This window comes from Nannospalax galili, unplaced genomic scaffold (assembly GCF_000622305.1).
Source record: "Nannospalax galili isolate Female #2095 unplaced genomic scaffold, S.galili_v1.0 scaffold617, whole genome shotgun sequence".
Classification (NCBI taxonomy): domain Eukaryota; kingdom Metazoa; phylum Chordata; class Mammalia; order Rodentia; family Spalacidae; genus Nannospalax; species Nannospalax galili.
Genome location: NW_008341872.1, coordinates 1,679,396 through 1,696,977, shown reverse-complemented (window position 1 = coordinate 1,696,977; position 17,582 = coordinate 1,679,396). Strand labels below are relative to the sequence as shown.

The 17,582-nt window shown below is 39.6% G+C and overlaps 1 protein-coding gene and 1 long non-coding RNA gene across 3 annotated transcripts in view; one reads left to right on the top strand and one right to left on the bottom strand.

Annotated features, from left to right (window-relative positions):
* The window catches only part of LOC103737622, a 190,307-nt gene that overhangs the window by 67,883 nt on the left and 104,842 nt on the right, over positions 1-17,582 (bottom strand). The gene's annotated exons all lie outside the window — the stretch shown is intronic.
* The window catches only part of Veph1 (ventricular zone expressed PH domain containing 1), a 243,699-nt gene that overhangs the window by 206,639 nt on the left and 19,478 nt on the right, over positions 1-17,582 (top strand). For both annotated transcript variants that reach the window (XM_008837452.1, XM_008837453.2), the window contains one exon: positions 4,643-4,760. In XM_008837452.1, coding sequence (XP_008835674.1) covers positions 4,643-4,760 — 118 coding nt within the window. The remainder of the gene's footprint in view (positions 1-4,642; positions 4,761-17,582) is intronic.

The following is a 17,582-nucleotide window of genomic DNA, read 5'->3' as shown; positions in this document are numbered from 1 at the left end:
AGATAAATTGCTAATTACTTTTCCTCAGTAAATTCATCTCAAACCCAGGACTGCATATAATTAGGTATGTGCACTGGAAATAGCTATGAAAACTGAAGTCTTTATTAATATGTGAAGATGCTGAAGACTTTTAAAAACTTTTTGTTCACATTTTTTAAAACATACTTGAACTTTGAGACTAGAACTCCTATTCACCAGCAGCAACAGAGCACATGAAGCAAGCCTGTGTTTTCTCTCTGCGCACAGACAGCTTTAGGACAGAACTGAAATGTGCCAGAATCCAGAGGTCCTCCAGATGTATGCTTTTGCTGATTTCTGGAAAACTTTTTCGTAGTCTCTCAGTATACAGATCATGACGTAAGACCCAGAGCCATGGCACACTTAAAAAAATTTATGACTTTTATGTATGTGATTGGAGGGGGAGTGTGCCACACATGACATGTCACATGTGGAAGTCAGAGGACAACTTAAGAGAGTTGGTCTTCATGTCCTTTCACCATGTGGATTCCAAGGATGGAACTCAGGTTGTCAGGCTCAGCAGCTGCTGTTGCGCTTGGCAGGCTGGTTTTGCGCTGCTGGGTGGGTCTCTGGCTCTCTGCGGCTGCTAGTACTGGCGGCTCTGCAGGTCGGCGGGCGAGTGCAGGCTCCGTGGGGGGCTGCAAGCTGCCGGGAGGGTTCTGCGCCAAGCTGCAGGGGGCTCTGCGCCAGCTGAGGGACACTCCCTCTGTGCACTTGGTCCGTTGGCCACCGAACCACGAGGGCATGGGAGGGGCAGGAATGGCAAACACAGAATTCCCCGGGGCGTTGTGCCCCGGGTCCGCGGGGGGGGGGGCAGGGGAGCAAAGCTGGGAGCGCAGGAATGTCGAACGCAGAAGCTTCGTGAGTGGGTGTTGATGGGGGGACAGCTCCCTCCAGGAAGACTGAATCACAGGCTGGTCCCAGGTGCAGTGAAACACAGGATACAGCTCCAGACAAGTTCAGTGATACAGCTTCGATTTATTAGGGGGAAACTAGAGAATTTATAGTGTGGAGGCAGTAGCAAAAAGCCTCAGCTGATAGGTGCTCCTAGGATGCCCCATTTACATGTGGCGGTGGGCTTCTTCTATCAGGCTGTCAGACAATGCCTGGTTATCACATAGGAAAAACCTGGCAGTTTCTCGGTTTCTGGTAGGGCATCTGTGGCGGCCACTTCAAAGTGAGTCAGGAGGAGAACAGGAGGCACCCTGCTGGAAAGAGGGGTCTCTGTATCAAACGCCGAGCCCCTTAGGCTATCCGGACATGGAGAGACTGCAACCCAAACAGCAGGGGTCCCCAACAACAACATGCCTCACAGAGGGCCTGGGAACTGAGAGTGTGCGCAGCACGGGCCTCCCAGAAGAGAATTTGGCTTTACAGCCTCCTATCACCACAGGCCCTTTCTACCCCACCCCTGCTGTACACTGCTACAGAATACATCGAAATAATGTAAATATTCTCTCATCTTCCCCTGCCGTCTGGTTTTTCCCTCTAAGTAGCCTTGCAGGAAACTTCTTATATGACTTTCCAAATACTCTCATCATTTTTTTTCTAAAGTTGGAGACAAATTTACCTAAGCAATTGCTTTAAAAGACCATTTTCTTTCCAATGACTTTTAAGCTTTTTAAATTAAGTAATGTTTGCAAGGAAAATCCTTCTCCGAACATGTTTACTTAGTATTATTATATAACTTTTTCCGAAGTCAACATAAATAATCTGAACTTTGATATTGTTCAGGTTTTACTGAGACCTGATTTGAAGTATACTTGTCAGACTGACTCTTCTAATTTGAATCACCCTTTGAGAGTTGGCCAAAAGGCCAGGTTGTTGGCAGAAATCATTTATTTGTGTTACAGGACCAAAGTTCTTGATCTCTTATTGGCTATTGGAAACCACTCAGAGTTTCCTGAAGGTTTTTATTTCTTCAAAGCCAGCAGGAGAGCCTCCTTTTGAACCTATGTGTTAACAAAATGGATCTTATATATGTAAAGTGTGTGTGTGTGAGTGAGTGATAATTATGAGTGTGATATTCTGTCACCTTTGCCTTCCAATACAAGGGTATGAGATTAAACAATCAGATGAACACCAGGAGATGAAAATTATTAGGTTACCTGAAAGCCCAGGCTCTGTAACTAAAGATCCAGAGAGAGAGTAAGAATTAAACATGTATTATTTTCTCATTCATCTGGAGTCTAATTATCTAAAAGGGAGTTTGTAATTTCCTAAATCAGTTTTACTTGTCTTGTCTTGAAGAGGATGAGAGGAGAGGAGGACAGAGGAGAGAAGGAGGCAGAGAAGGAAGGAGAGGAAGAGGTGGTCATAGAGCAGTTCTTGGGCAAAACTCAGGACTCAAAAGGATGAAGACAAGTGGGAAAGACAAGTAACAACCTAAGTACATTTAAGCAGTCAAAATCCACTTGTTTGTTCTCTGACTTATTTACTTTGATTTTCTATATATACTTGAAATATACTTGAAATTGTGTATGCTTCATCTGTCTACTTTAAGCTGGCTGTGATGGCCAACTTCAATAGTTTCTGTATCTACCATCTATCTTCTTCACTAGGTTCCCATTGCATAACACCTAAATCCTCTGAAGAGCTAAGCCTGCTTTTGGCTTCAGAACTTGAGTGCTGGGATGCAGCTCACCATCTGTCTTAAACTTTTCAAGTAACTTTTTTGCTGAGACAAGTGTGGATTATAGGCAATAACCTGGGACATTTTTTGTCTCAAAACAGGAAAAATAAAAGAAGCCCTAAGTATTGTTCAAGTACTTTGTTTGCTAGTAGTGTTTGTGGGGAATGAAAAATTGATCCTTAATTGTATGGGAAACAAAGAGTGATCTGCATGCCGATGGCCAAGGACAGACTTCAGAGACCTAGCAGTTTTGAAACAGATATTTATGAACATCTGCTTTTTCCCCATAAATTTTAATATGGATTTCATCCTTTGAAACCTACAAAACTCCCAGGAGCTTCCTCAGTCTTCATCCTAGGGAGCACTCTTTATTTTTAAAAGTCTCCTTTTTTCCAATGAACACATTCTAAATCACTTTTATTAAAACAGCATTCATATATATACACACACATACACATATACATATATATATAGAAATGCCTATAATAAGCTATTAAATGTTAGGGATCCAAAACGCTGTATTCAGCATGTTGAGCCTCCAAAATATCCAGTTCCAAAACATAAACCATGATAGCCTTAATAAAGAATGCTGAAAAGCCTTCCTTTCTAGTCCTGATTGATGACTTTCATTAGAAGTGTGTATTTAATGCTTGCTTATATATAATAGGTACTCTTAGGGGCTGAGGTTGGCAACAGATAAAATCTCTGTCCTCCTTGTGTTTATCTTCTGGTGAGTATGCGTGTTCTCTATAGAGAAGTCTCCTTAAATTTTCAATACACCTTTCTTCATTGGAAAATGGACTTTGCTCTAGATGTTACTCCAGTCCCAATGCTAGACTAGATACAGCTGTGAACAAAGTAAATGAGGTTCTGTTCTCAAGGAGCATAGAGGCTAGGACACTTTTCACCTGTGTCAACAAATGTAGACACAGGAGCTCTGGGGTCAGGTCTTGGTAACCCTGCCCATTCTCTACTCAGGTCCATTAGAAGCTATGCAAACACCACAAACATCACTTGGCCTTTGGAATTACTAAGAGTTATCGCTATAGGTAAAGAGGATGAAAGTATGAAACCAAAGGCAAGGAAATAAAGTCAGTACATCAGAGGTCAAGGACACAAAGTGCGAACTAGCAAGGACACAAAGCCCTTCTTAGGATGAGCAAGCTTTTAAGAGTGCAGTCCTCCTGCCTTATAACATGGAATACAAGTAATTTACATAACCAGAAAGGCTCAGGAAGACATCAGAGAAATTTAATTTCGTTAGGCTAATAGCTTTCCATCCATTTAGAGTCTAATGGAACCTCTCTCTGGCAGGGAGCCACAGGGCACCTAAAAGTGGGCAGTCTTCTTGGTATGTCAAATTCCACTCAACTACTCAAAGAAAAAAGTTAACTAATTTATTGATAAACAGCTAAGAGATGATTTTCCACTAAAACCAGTAGAGTTATATTATGGAACAGAACGCAAAATTTACGTACAGATTTAAATAGAGCATCAGTACTGGATACAGGGTGGATGAGTTAAGCCCATCCTTGTATTTTCTATCACTCCCTACAAAGTCAACATTATGCAAATGGTATTTTGGTATAAATAATTGATCCTCAATTTTATATGAAATATAAATAAAAAGCAGGTCCTCCAGCATCATTTCCTTCAACCACACTGTCACTCCATGTCCCTCCTTTTTAGAAAGTCTGGAACTGCACCAAATCAAGAAAAATCTTGGCTAGTTCAAATACTGATGTCTCTCTCTGCACCCCAGCCCCCATCTCTGAGGCTGTGTCCCCTCTCTCTGTAGTGACTCCAGGGAAGAGTTTGAGCTGACTGCTCTTTTCCAAGGCTGGCTAAGGAAAGGTCCTTTCAGTTCTCCCTCAGTCTCAACATGAGACTGAACACTGGCCTTTCTGATTCCACATCCCCCTTTTCTAGCGTCAGAAGCTAGGTAGCAGGCAGATGTGCTGATTTTCTTTGTGCTTTGTGTTCCTGAAACAGGATCTGGACCAGGTTCAGCTCCATCTGGAAGAAGTGAGGTTCTTCGACGTGTTTGGCTTCAGTGAAACGGCAGGGGCGTGGCAATGCTTCATGTGCAACAACCCCGAAAAGGCAACTGGTAAGAGGCCCTTACTTGCTGCTACAAATCAGTTATACAAGGCAGACGTACAGTCACCTATGAGCCCAGCTGCTCCAGCTGGCCTTCCTCTTGGTAAACACCCTAAGTTATAATAGTTCACAGAGTAGTACCTGATTTCTGCTTCAGGCATCTCACCAAAGTGATTTTAAGAAGGAGGTAAGAGGTGGAAAGGGAGAAAAACACAGAATTAGAAAAAATTCCCTAACCTATATGGAGCTATCAAAGAAAGCAATATTGGGCCTCTGTTAAATGGTATCTACTGCAAGAAGCTTCTAATGAGAGTTGAGAGATGTACTAATCTATGGGTATAATGATAAATCATTAAAGGTCAGTTTAATGCTATGTCCATTTAGCAGAATAATAGTAGTAGATTCTCCCCCAGGGTCTACAGCCTATCTAGCCAGAGAATAAGAGACTACAGAGTGCTCAGCCCTAAATGGGACAGTTAATTTTTTTTTAATTTGTGTGTATGAGTGTTTTGCCTGCATGTATGTAAGTGTACCTGTGTCACGCAATGCCCATAAAGACCAGAAGAGGGTCCTGGATCCCCTGGAACTGAAGTTATGGACAGTCGTTAGCTGCCATGTGGGTAGTCAGAATTGAACCCAAGTCCTCTGGAAGAACAGCAAGTGTTTTTAACTGCTGAGCCATCTCCCAAGGCCCCCTAAATAGGGCATTTATATCACATCTCTCCCCCCAAGGTTCAGGAATCATCAGAGAAGGCAGAGAGGAAAGACTGTCAGAGCCAGAGGCAGTGGATGACTACAGCAAAGCAGCGCTTTCTGAACACAACAGGGCAGTTGCACATATGAATTCACAGCAGTTGTGACAGCATGCACAAGGTCTGTACAAACTCAAACCAGACAAAATCCCAGCATGGAGGGGGAGGTAGGCATGAAGTCCCAGCTTTAGCTGAGAAGCCAGTGGCAACAGATAGCCAAAGGGAGAGTCAGTTTTCATTAAGAGTGTGATCCCCAGTAGGCTGACCATCCTCCAGGGGATGGATCCATACCCAGATATATCTGAGCAAAAAAATCAGACTCAATGGGCTTTAAAAGAAACAAAAGAGATCAGAAATTTAGGTAGTTAGGAAAATGGGATGGATCTGAAAGGAGATGGTGAATATGATCAAAATGCATTGTATGAAATTCTAAAAGAATTAATGAAAATCCTGTTTCTTTAAAAAAAAAAAAAAAGCCAGACATGGTGGCTTATGCCTTTAATCCTAGCACTCAGGAGGCTAAAGCAGGAGGATACCTGTGAGTTGAAGGTCAGCCTGGTCTACATAGTGAATTCTAAGCTGGCTGGGGCTACAGGAAGACCCTATCTCAAAAAGATTTTTTTAAAAAAAAAAAGCAGTGTTGGGCTGGGAATATGACTTGGTGGTGAAGTGTTTGCCTAGAAAGCATGGAGTTCTGGATTCAGTCTCTAAGAGTAAATAAAGAAAAGACAAAGGAAAAGACATTTTACTCTGAAAATATCTTCATTTCAACCAAATTACACTGAAGGTTGGAGAAGAACAAGCCTTCTGTCCACCTGTATTCCAGAGCCTTAAATAAATTAAACCACATTAAATGAGAGACTGAGCACCCTGACTACATTATCTTATCGTCAGCCCTGACAGTGCTGCACAGTGTGCACAGTGAATTAATACTAACCTGATGCTGACCGTTACTCACCATTCCTTTTCTGCTGCCCAAGGAATTTAGTCTACAAATTTTGTCTAAAAATAACAATTATTAGTGAATATAAGCAAAATGCTGTGCTAAATATGTCAGATACCTGCCATCATTTAATCAATAACGAACATAATACTGAAGTAAATACGGATATTACCTCTGCTTTACTGATAGAGAAACTGAGGCACAGGGAGGTCGGTAAAAGCCAAAAGGCCACACGGGATTTGAAGCCAGTCTGACTCTAGAGCTCAGGCTCTACCATCCCACCATTCCATGTCCTGCTCAGGCTCTACCATCCCACCATTCCGTGTCCTGCTCAGGCTCTACCATCCCACCATTCCGTGTCCTGCTTACACTTGGCCCCAATCTCAACACTGGAAAGAGATTGATAGTAAGACAGCCTAAAAGGTTGGGATACTTTTGGAAATGGACTGTTTCATGAGTAATTTTCCCATTCAGAGGAGATAGCTCTGAGTTCTTACACCACTCAGGAATTGTAGTTCAGACCTACATAGCAGAGTGAAAGTCCTATGAACAGGATACAAGGTTCCTTTGTAGAAGAGCCATCCTCTGAAGGGCCATTAACTGTGTTTCCTGTACCTCATCCTGCGTTTTGGGGATTTTGAGCATCTTAAAGGCAATCCAATGTAGCAAGTCTATCCTCCTGTCAACTGCCAAGATGCTGAGGCTGAATCAAAAAAGTATTGTTTATTTGGCCAGATGGAGATGTGAGGGGCTCCCAGAGAGGTACCAATTAAAATACATTACCCCACGGAAAAGGGTAGGAAAGGAAGAAGCCAGTGTTAAGGATGCCAGCTTTTGCGAGGCACAGATTGTCGGCTGATTACAGAGTCTGGACTGAACCCATGCCAGAGTGAACACCCCAATTTTTAAAAAGTTAATTCAAGCAAATAAGGAATTGGGGAATTGAATGTCTCCATTATCAAACTTTCTAATTGCAGCTTCACATGCAAAAGGCAAAGCATAAAAGAAACTTCATCTGAGAGCATGGTAAAATAAGGTACTTATCCTAGGTGGCTCTGAGAGGGCCTTCAGGGTGTGTACACCAAGTAAGCTGAGGCCTTAGTTCAATAAATATTTAATCAGATCTGGCTGAGAGAGGCCTCAGAAAAGGGGCTGAAAGTTACAAAATGTTCCTTTAATATATATTTTCTCAAAGTCACCACCATGCACTTGAACATTTTGCACATTACTCTTCTTATGTGTATTTCTCGCCATTAAATACAGGCTGACAACATATAGCAATAAAGCTCTAACAATGCCAAATACTTTATAGTGGAACATATTGAGTCAAAATGTTTAGCCCTGAAAACTCCAGTGTGTTTGGATTTCTTTGCTCATTCCCTTCTGCTACATGAAAGAGGACTTGTGACTGAAAGGGATTCTCTTTTAAACTGTTATTTTCACCAAAAATAAGACTTTGACTCCCTGAAGAGTTTATACATGTTGTTGATTTCATCTCCTTGTTTTTATATAGGCATATAAATGATATATTTGATCTAAGTGAAACATTGAACATAATCCAGCAGCCAAGCATGTTACTTGGGGAGATAGCATTTGCATTCCTCTTGTGCTTGGATTCTAAGTTTAACGATGACTAAGACATACAAATGAATATTTTGGTTTAGGCCATGCACAGTTAGCCTGCTTGCAGCCCATTTTTCATTTATGCAATGCATGCCTGTCCTGTAGCATTGTTGAGTGTCTTCACTGACACTCAAGGCTGACCCTTGAGAGAGAAAGAGAAAGAAGTACCATGTCTCTGCTTTAAAACAAATTCAAAATCCAGTTAGAGCCGGAAGGCGTATATGAGACTCTTGCACGTTTCTTTACATGTTTTTAGCATACAATAAATATTTGTTGGATGAGTGAATGCATGTATAATATTTAGAGAAGAAAAAGTCAAATATGCCAAATACTAAAATGTGATGCTTCAAAACTGTGATTATGTGTTATCCATATCAAATATACATCGCTATGCCATAGGGTATTGTGAACCTGGTAATATAAGGATGGACGTGGTTCCCACAAGAGAAGTCACCACATAGGAACCAAAGGGTCAGCCTCCTACCTGCCTTAGACCTGGCTACATTATGCCCAACTATGTCCTGTTTACAGTTCTAGGCTTCATCAGTGCCTCCACTGGGTCAGAGCCCTGCCAGCCGTGGGGAGAAGTTGTCTAAAGAAGTAGGATTGGACTCAATACAAACGGCTGAGTAAACTGAATGTTTTGTATTTTAATGGGACTAACAAACGATACAATAACTTTTTACATAGTCTGTGTTTCAATATTTTTTAATTCTGATTATCTCCATCAGTGAAGAACAAACCATAAGGCAATTACATATCAGGAAAGAAATTCATAAATATAAAATACTTCTTACAATGTGCAAAGCCCATAGGAGTCCTTCAGAAATCAACAGTCATCAGCCAGCTCACATGGTCACCTCACATACTTCCCAGTCCAGGTCAAATCCTCATTAGGGACTGGTGACATGGCTCAGTGGTTAAGAGCACTCACTGCTCTTGCAGAGGACCCCAATTCAGTTCCCAGCACCCCCATCAGGCAGCTCACAGCCATCTGTAACTCCAATACCACAAGATCTGAGACCTCTTCTGTTCTCTGAGGTTGTGCGCGTACATACACTTAGACACATACACACATAAAATAAAAAATAAACCTTTTTTAAAGTTCTCCTCAGTATCTTCCCACAAACCTCACCAACGCTTCACCAACAGAAACTCACTAGAGTTTAATCCTAGGGATCAATGTAATTTTTAATACGATTAAATACAAGTAAAATCAGAAAAACTAAAGGCTAGAGTGGTGTAAAGGCCCTAAAATGACCGTAATTTATCATTCTAACTAGTTTATCATTAGGCTATGTGTGTTTTTTTCTTTTTTGCCATTATTAATTCCATTTTACAGAGCAGAAAACAAAGACACAGATTAAATCACCCCCCGAGGTCACACAGCAACACACTGGTGAAGCCATTTTAATCCAGGCAGGCTAATTCCAGACATTAAAATTTCAAACTGTAGAGTCGATCCAAATTAAAAACATAGAGCTCTGGAAATTTTAGTAACAACTATAATGTTATAGTACACTGTAAAGACCAAAAGTAAGTTTGATTATTTAGAAGTAATCTACCTCCTTGGTTTGTCTTACAAGAACAGGAATTTTGATGTGGTAACGTGTGGGTAATCATTTCATGTGGTCAGTGATTACAATAGAAGCTACTTCCAGTCCAATCATTGATTCCTTCCAATAATCCTTTTACAAATTTGCAAAGTAGATGATTTCAAAATCACAGAAATAACTCAGTGATCCTCAGAGACCTGCTTGGTGATATTTACTGCAAATCCCATTACTCTGTGTGAATGAGAAAGTACAGATTGAGCAAGTATATTCAAGAGAACAGAACTGATTTCTGGAAAACCCTTTATCAGCTGCCTGTGAGTCCTGGAATTGCACAGGGAGGGCCTGTAACAGTAAAAGCAAGTCAGGGGACTGTCCTGGGGCTCATATGGCTTTCCAGTCTGCCGCATTTTAAAAGGAGGAGGAGAACTAGGTCATGATTTTCACTCTTGCTTCTTGAGACACATGGGATAACTTAGCTCTTATAAGCAGCTGGGGGGAGGGAAACAGAATTTTGGCACTCATGTCCTCTATAAATCTGAGCAATCCCCAGTGTGGTCACTCTGAGTCATGTGATATTTAAAAATTTGAGTGTGATTGTCAGTAAGAGGTCTCCTTGGGTTCCAAAAGAAAATAGAGGAATTCTTTTGGGGAAGTCGTCTGTCATGATTCCTCTGGAGAACTGACTTCAAATATTTGCTCTATGAGCACATGCTGTCCCTTCTATTACCTGGAGTTTCAGAATGAAATCAGTATGAAAACGATGGCCTGCTCCACAAGGAGACTGTCTTCAGAAACTCAGACAACTGGGGGCTACACCTGTGGCGTCCCTTTAGTGCACACCATCCTTGTGGGCTAGATGCCTTTCTGCTCCAAATTCCAATGTGAACAGGGGCTAAATGAGTCTCAAGAACCCAGCCTATAAGCCCACAAATAGTTGAAGGGTCTGTTAATAGGAAGCTCTTCCGTGTGATTTCAGTATCACTTTCACAGAACTTTAAACATAATGAAAGAAACCAATTTGGATTGATGCAGCAGCTAGGTTTGGCTGATGATATCTTTATCTTCCTCCTACCACATGTGTTAGAGCACAGTATTAGCTGCTAAATATTGCTAGAATGCCAGAAACAGCACAATACTGGTTGTACACAACCTCACAGTTTCACAGTGACATGCTGTTAGTGACTACTGCGAATGTACTGATTACATAAAACTGAACTCCAGCTTGTTGTTCAGATAACACAAATGTGTACTATCGATTCAGATGATTTATCATCTTGAAATTCTTTTCTTTTCCCTCTCCCCACACTTCCAATTTCTAGTTTTACACGCAAGTCATCAACTTCTTCCTCTCCTCCCCACCCCCACCACTCTAATATGGAATAAATTCTTCTTCCCTGTGTTCTTTCTGCTTTCTGCCCACATTTCTCAATTGCAAGTGGCATTTTGCCATCATTTCCTCCAAGAAACAATAAACTTCAGGAGGAGGAACCATGTATTATTCCCAGGGCCTGGCACACATATTTAATAAGCGCTGACAAATGGGTGGTGATTAAGCAATTCATGAATCGTGGCAGTGGTGGCATAAATATGATAGAAAATTGGATTTTTGTTTGAAATGCAGCATTTAAAAAATCTAACTTAAAGGCCAGGCATGGTGGTACAAACACCTTCAATCCCAGCACTTGGGAGGCAGAGGCAGGTGGAGCTCTGTGAGATTGAGGCCAGCCTGGTCTACATAGCAAGTTACAGGTCAGTTGGGGCTATAGGGAGGTCCTGTCTCAAAAAAGATAATAACAAACAAACAAAAATCTCACTTAAAAAAAATGTAGGAGCTGTAGAGATGGCTCAGTGATTAAGCACACTGACTGTTCTTGCAGAAGAATCCCAGCGCCCACATGGCAGCTAATAACTGTCCATAACTCCAGTTCCAGGGGATCTAACAGTCTCTTCTGTCCTCCGCCGGCATTGCACGACACAGGTGCACTTACCTACATGCAGGCAATACATGCATACACATAAAATAAAAATAAATAATTTTTTTTTTTAAATGTAACATCGGCGGCTGTAGTGGCTCACAGCTTTTGTCCCAGCTCTTGCAAGACTGGGGCAGAAGGAACCTGGAGAGCTGGCTCAGCAGTTAAGAGCACTGGCTCCTCTTGAAGACCCAGGGTCACTTCCCAGCCCCACATGGTGGCTAACCCTCATGGAGGACCATAGTGAAACTCTATCTCAAAAAAGAAACCTAACATTTTATCGATTTTCTAAGCTAACCATTTTTAGTTAGTATTCAGAATACAGGATGACATTCTCAAACACATATATCATTGTAATTTCTCATATTACCATCTCCAGCATCCCTCCTCCCCCGTACTGATCTCTTTCCTTCCTCCAAGGGTTCCTCTTCTGATTTCATGTCGTGTGTGTGTGTGTGTGTGTGTGTGTGTGTGTGAACATTAGTTAAAACCAAATTTTACATATTCCAAAAAATAAGCAGTATTTTATCTGTCTCACTCTATTACCCTTCCTTGTCCCGCCCTCCCTCATTTAAATATCTTATTCTCACCTCGTAGTCTCCCTTATATTTTTATGACAAACATGAATATATAAACTCATAAATAATAGTAGTAAATTCCACTAGAGAAAACACGCAAAGGTAAGTGTGACCAGCAGAGGGCGCACAGGCATGCAAAGAAGGAAAATTACTAGAGTAATGGTAGTTCTGTGAGAAGTCTGATATATCTCTGTCAAGGCTCAGCACTAGCATAAATCATAGGAAAGACATGAGTATGTAAGTTCGACTAACTCCATTGCACCTGGAGGACTCCAAAAGCCACAAAGAAGCTACTCCGAGTCTCTCCCTCCCCATGTGCTTCCCTTTCTACTAGACTTTCAGTAGTAATTTTACATTTCTTTTTTGAGACAAGGTCTCACACAGCCAAGGCTAGCCTTGAAATCACTGTGTAATTGAGGATAACCTTGAACTTCTGCTCTTCTTGCCTCTACCCCCCGAGTGCTAGAATTACAGGCATCTTCTGTCTCCTCCTGAGTATGGGGTTACAGGTATGTGCTACCATGCCCTGTTTTAATGCGGCGCTGGGATGGAACCCGGGGTTCATTCATGGTAGGCACTCTAACAACTGAGATACACCCACAGTCCTACTTTATCTTCTCTTTAAAAAAAAAAAAATTTTTTTCTGAGACAAGGTGTCCCTTCAGCCCCAGCTGGCCTGGAACTTCCTATGTAGACCAGGCAACCTCAATTTCACAAAGATCTGCCTCCCTCTGACTCCATGTCTATTTATTTATGTATTTATTATTTATATTTCATGTGTCTGAGTGCTTCTCTGCGTGTAAGTGCATCATGTCCATGCAATGTCCACAGAGGCCAGAAGAGGGTACTGGATCCCCTGGAACTGGAGTTACCAATGAATGTTAGATGCCATGTGGGTGCTGGGAACCAAACCTCAGTCCTCTGCAAAAGCAGCCAGTGCTCTTCATCACTGAGTCATTTCTTCAGTTCCTTCTTTATCTTATCTTTTTAAAAAGGTTTTTGTGTTCTTGTTTTTTTGTTCCCTTACACTTAATTATGTTTACATATTTTTTCTTGTGGGGATTTTTTTACTTTTCTTTTTGCCCTTTGTGTCCCCCCCTTCCCGATTTTTTACTTTCCTATTCCTGTAGCATTTTGATTTTATCTTTTATTACAGTTTTATGCTTTTAGTTTTTGTTCTCCTTCTTATAGTATACTAATTTTCTGATTTTTTTTTTTTTTTTTTTTTTTGAAAAAGGGCCTCCCTGTAGCCCCAGCTGTCCTGGAACTCACTATGTAGACCAGGCTGGCCTTGAACTCACAGAGTTCCTCCTGCCTCTGCCTCCTGAGTGCTGGGATTAAAGGCGGGTGCCACCACGCCCAGCTAATTTTCTGACTTTTAGAATTAATGTTTTAGGTTAGCATGCAAATAATGGGCTTCCTCATGCATGTTCATATTTTTCTATTTTTTTCTGTATTGGGAGGTAGTGTGAAAATTGTCTTCTCTTTCCTCCTCTTCATGATGCTGTTCTCAAGTCTTCCACTTTTTCCTCCTCATTCATTTATCCCTGGTTAAATTTTGCCTCTTTATCTCATTAATTTACTATTTCTACATTTACCCCAAATGACTTTTAACTTCATAGCACACTCCTTGTTATTACCATTTTCTGTTTGGTGGTCATTAGTGGTACATTAGAGCTCTTAACCTCTAAGCCATCTCTCCAGCCCCCGAAATAGTTTTTCTTATCCTGACTTTTCTTCAGTTTGTCATGGAAAAGCACCTTCTAATCTGCCCTATTATCTTTAAGTCCATTTATCAATGTTTTTAAAAGGCAAAAAAGCCAGGCATGTATACACTCCTATATAGTCTCAGCTACTCAGGAGACTGAGGCAGGAGGGTGACTTGAGGTCAGAAGTTAGAGACCAGCTGGGCAACATAACAAGGACCTAACTAAGGGAAAAAAAAAAAAAAAAAAAGATGCACAGGTGTGGTACACACCTCTAATCCTAGCTCAGGAGACAGAAGCAGAAAGGTCCCTGCACTTCAAGACCAACTTGATCTACACAGCAAGTTCCAGGACAGTTAGGATCAGCAAGATTCTGAAGAGGAGAGAGAAACAACTCTCACTAAGCTGAAACTTTTAATTATTATAAATAGCATCCTTCAGAAAAACAAAAAGAAAATTATACAAGAAGAAATGTTGTGCAAGGTTTTGAAATATTATAGGAACCCAATTTTAGTATACTTAAATGTCTTGGTATACACAAACCCCACAGCAAACTTACAAATAACTTGTGAGCCTTGATGAGAGATGCACTAAGATCAGCACCCTAATATCCCATGGGGTCAACCTCCATTTCTCATCCACTATCACTCTCATACATCTGCTTTTCCAAATTTGTCCAAAGCCTTATCTTGCAGAAGTAAAAGCATCTGCTAAGACTTGTACTTGCAGCAAAGCATACGCCATTCTTTTCATGACTGGTCTGATCTGGGCTCATCTTGGGAAGGAGGTGGCAGGTTGAGTCCAGAATCAAAGGCCTTTTTTCTGGCTAAATCAAAGCACTGAAATATCTAGAAAAAAGGGGGGGGTCTCTTTGACTGAGTTTACCTGAAATTTATTCTTAAACGTTTAAATATTTTTAAATCAGATAGCGTCCCTTGTCTTGTCCCTTTGCTGGAGTTCTCTCTCCATGACCATTTATGCCTTCTCTTTGTCAGGCTGTTGTGTGAAAGCTTCTCCTTATTTTTCTCTTTGAAAGTCCTCTTTAATTGCAGCCTCCTGATATTGCCTATTAAGCACATTAACTTTGTGATTGAAATAGGTGAGTTTCTTATTCCTCTTTTTATAGCAGAATACGAACATATAGCTCTAAAGCTTGAAAGGGGTATTACAAAACCAAAACCAAAGGCTTAGCAATTTATGAAGCAAGTTAGTCATTTTCACTGTATATAGCATTATATCAGGACTCACAGAAGTTGGTGTTGACCCTTTAAGTTATTGGATTGGTGGTACTTAGAATGTGAAGGTCTTGGGCATATTTATTTAGTTATACCCTAAAATGATGATTATAACATAATTAGGAACATACACAGTTTTTTTTAATTATCAGTATTGATAACTTTAGTTCAGACAATACCAGCTTGATGAAGCATTTTCAGGCTTGGCATTCCATAATAGTTGTGTCTTGAAGGATCATAGACACAGAAAAGACACCAGCACTGTAGTTATACAGATGTTTTATTGTTTAAAAGCTTCTCACATGTTTTTGAAAACAGTATCAAGGATCATAAGAAGTCTAATTATCTGGTGCCTAAGTGCAACTACATGTGTGACACCCTATTTATCTAGAGCTACAACATGGTCCCTGAAACAGTTTCAGGTCAAACAAAAATTTAAATGATTGTTAATTCTGTTAAAAGTCTAATAAAATTTAGTATTAAGTATTCAGTTTTTATCTTTTAAAGTTATCCCCTTTGTAAACTTTACAAAAACTCAACCAATATTCTAAGAAAGTCTGATTGCTTTGAATATAAAGAATTAGAAAGCCTTACAAACAACATTTTGGTTATAGCCAATCTAATTGCATATAAATTTGTCCCATAAAATTTATTCTTTTAAACCCCTTATATTGTAGCTTCATGATATTTTTTAAATTTAGACTTTTAACATAATCTGTAGATTGCTATAAGATAATGTTATCTCAGAAATCAGGAACCATATATCTGCTATCAGCCTTTAAATCATGTTTTTCTTCTTTAAAAGGTTGGTGTGGGATAAAGAAAAAAAAATCAAATAAAATTAGGCCTTCTGAGTTTAGGAATTCTGATATTATGTCCTAAATAACAATTATATAATTCTTTAGAATTTAAGATCATAGCCAGGTGCATTCAAGTTCTGTGAGTTCAAGGCCAGCCTGGCCTACATAGTTCCAGGACACTTGGGGCTACAGGGAGACCCTGTCTCGAAAAAAAAAAAAAAGAATTTAAGTTCATGTCCAAACTTACTGTGTAAGCTCACTGGTAATATTCTGAATATTAATCAATTAATATTTATATTAACTCATATGTATATTCCATATAAATTATGAATTTTATTTACAGATGTAAGCATTGAATTTCCATTAAAAGCACAGGCTATACGGGATGTGAAAAGTCTAAGGTCTTCTGTCTCTAAATCTTTTTATCTAATGCTATTAGACTACCCGAAAGTTTTTGTTGTTTTTTGTTTGCTTTGTTTTTGTTTTTTCACACAAAGAATTACATATATTTATATAGAAATATATTTAAAAACCACTGGAAAATGAACAAAATTTCTAAGGACATCATGTTTCATCTTTCAGAGACTCATTTACATAGCATTACATTATGTAACATCTATAACAGATGGGTATGCAGCACTGCACACCATATAGCAGTAGAACATTTTACTATATATATTAGAACATAAAATTTAAGTCTGATGATCCAAAGACCTTAAATCTAATATTGCCACTATGAACAACACTGGTTTTACCTTAATAATTTAACAATGTACATACATACTAAATTAGATTTATTTATATTTATTTATAAGAAAATCTATGACAATACCTATTAACAGTGAATTAATGTTGGGCAGCAACATTATCAACCTGATAGCAATAATAGCCCATCTTAACACTGACAAAATGTATTTGTATTTTATATGAAGTAAATCCCAGAAACTATAGAAATGTCTCCACATACAGGATCAATCCCTTTTTGTTTTTTATCTTCTTATCTGTTAAATTTTATCTTCTTATCTGTTAAATTTATTTTCAAGTTTATCTAGCAAAAAAAATGTAGAAATTTCTCTAATCATCTGCAAACATATATCTTAACAACTTCATCATCCTTTAAATGCAAGATTATATATGTGTGTGCATGTGCATGCATGTCTGTGTGTACACACTTTCTATTCAAAGCAACATCTTCCTGGGTATATGCAATAAAATAGTCCTTTCACCTATTACATATAGAGCAATAAAATTTCCAGATCCTGAATTTTACTGTTTGTAGAGACTGGCAACTTCTGTCAAACCATCATGAAAAGGAAGTTTAACAAAAAGATCTTTAACAAACATAAATCTATGACTATGTATGTATCACAGCCTTAATAAAATCTCATACTTAAAAACTGTATATAAGCCAGGCATGGTGGCACACGCCTTTAATCCCAGCACTCAGGAGGCAGAGGCAGGCAGATCTCTGTGAGTTCAAGGCCACCCTGGTCTACATAGTGAGTTCCAGGATAGCTGGGGCTACAGGGAAACCCTGTCTCAAAAAAGACCAAAAAAAAAAAAAAAAACAACTGTATATATGTGTTCCTGAAAAAGAAACTCATAGCAATAATCAAATAAAAAAATTATTAATGTACATCATTTAGCAGTATTTTGATTTTATTTT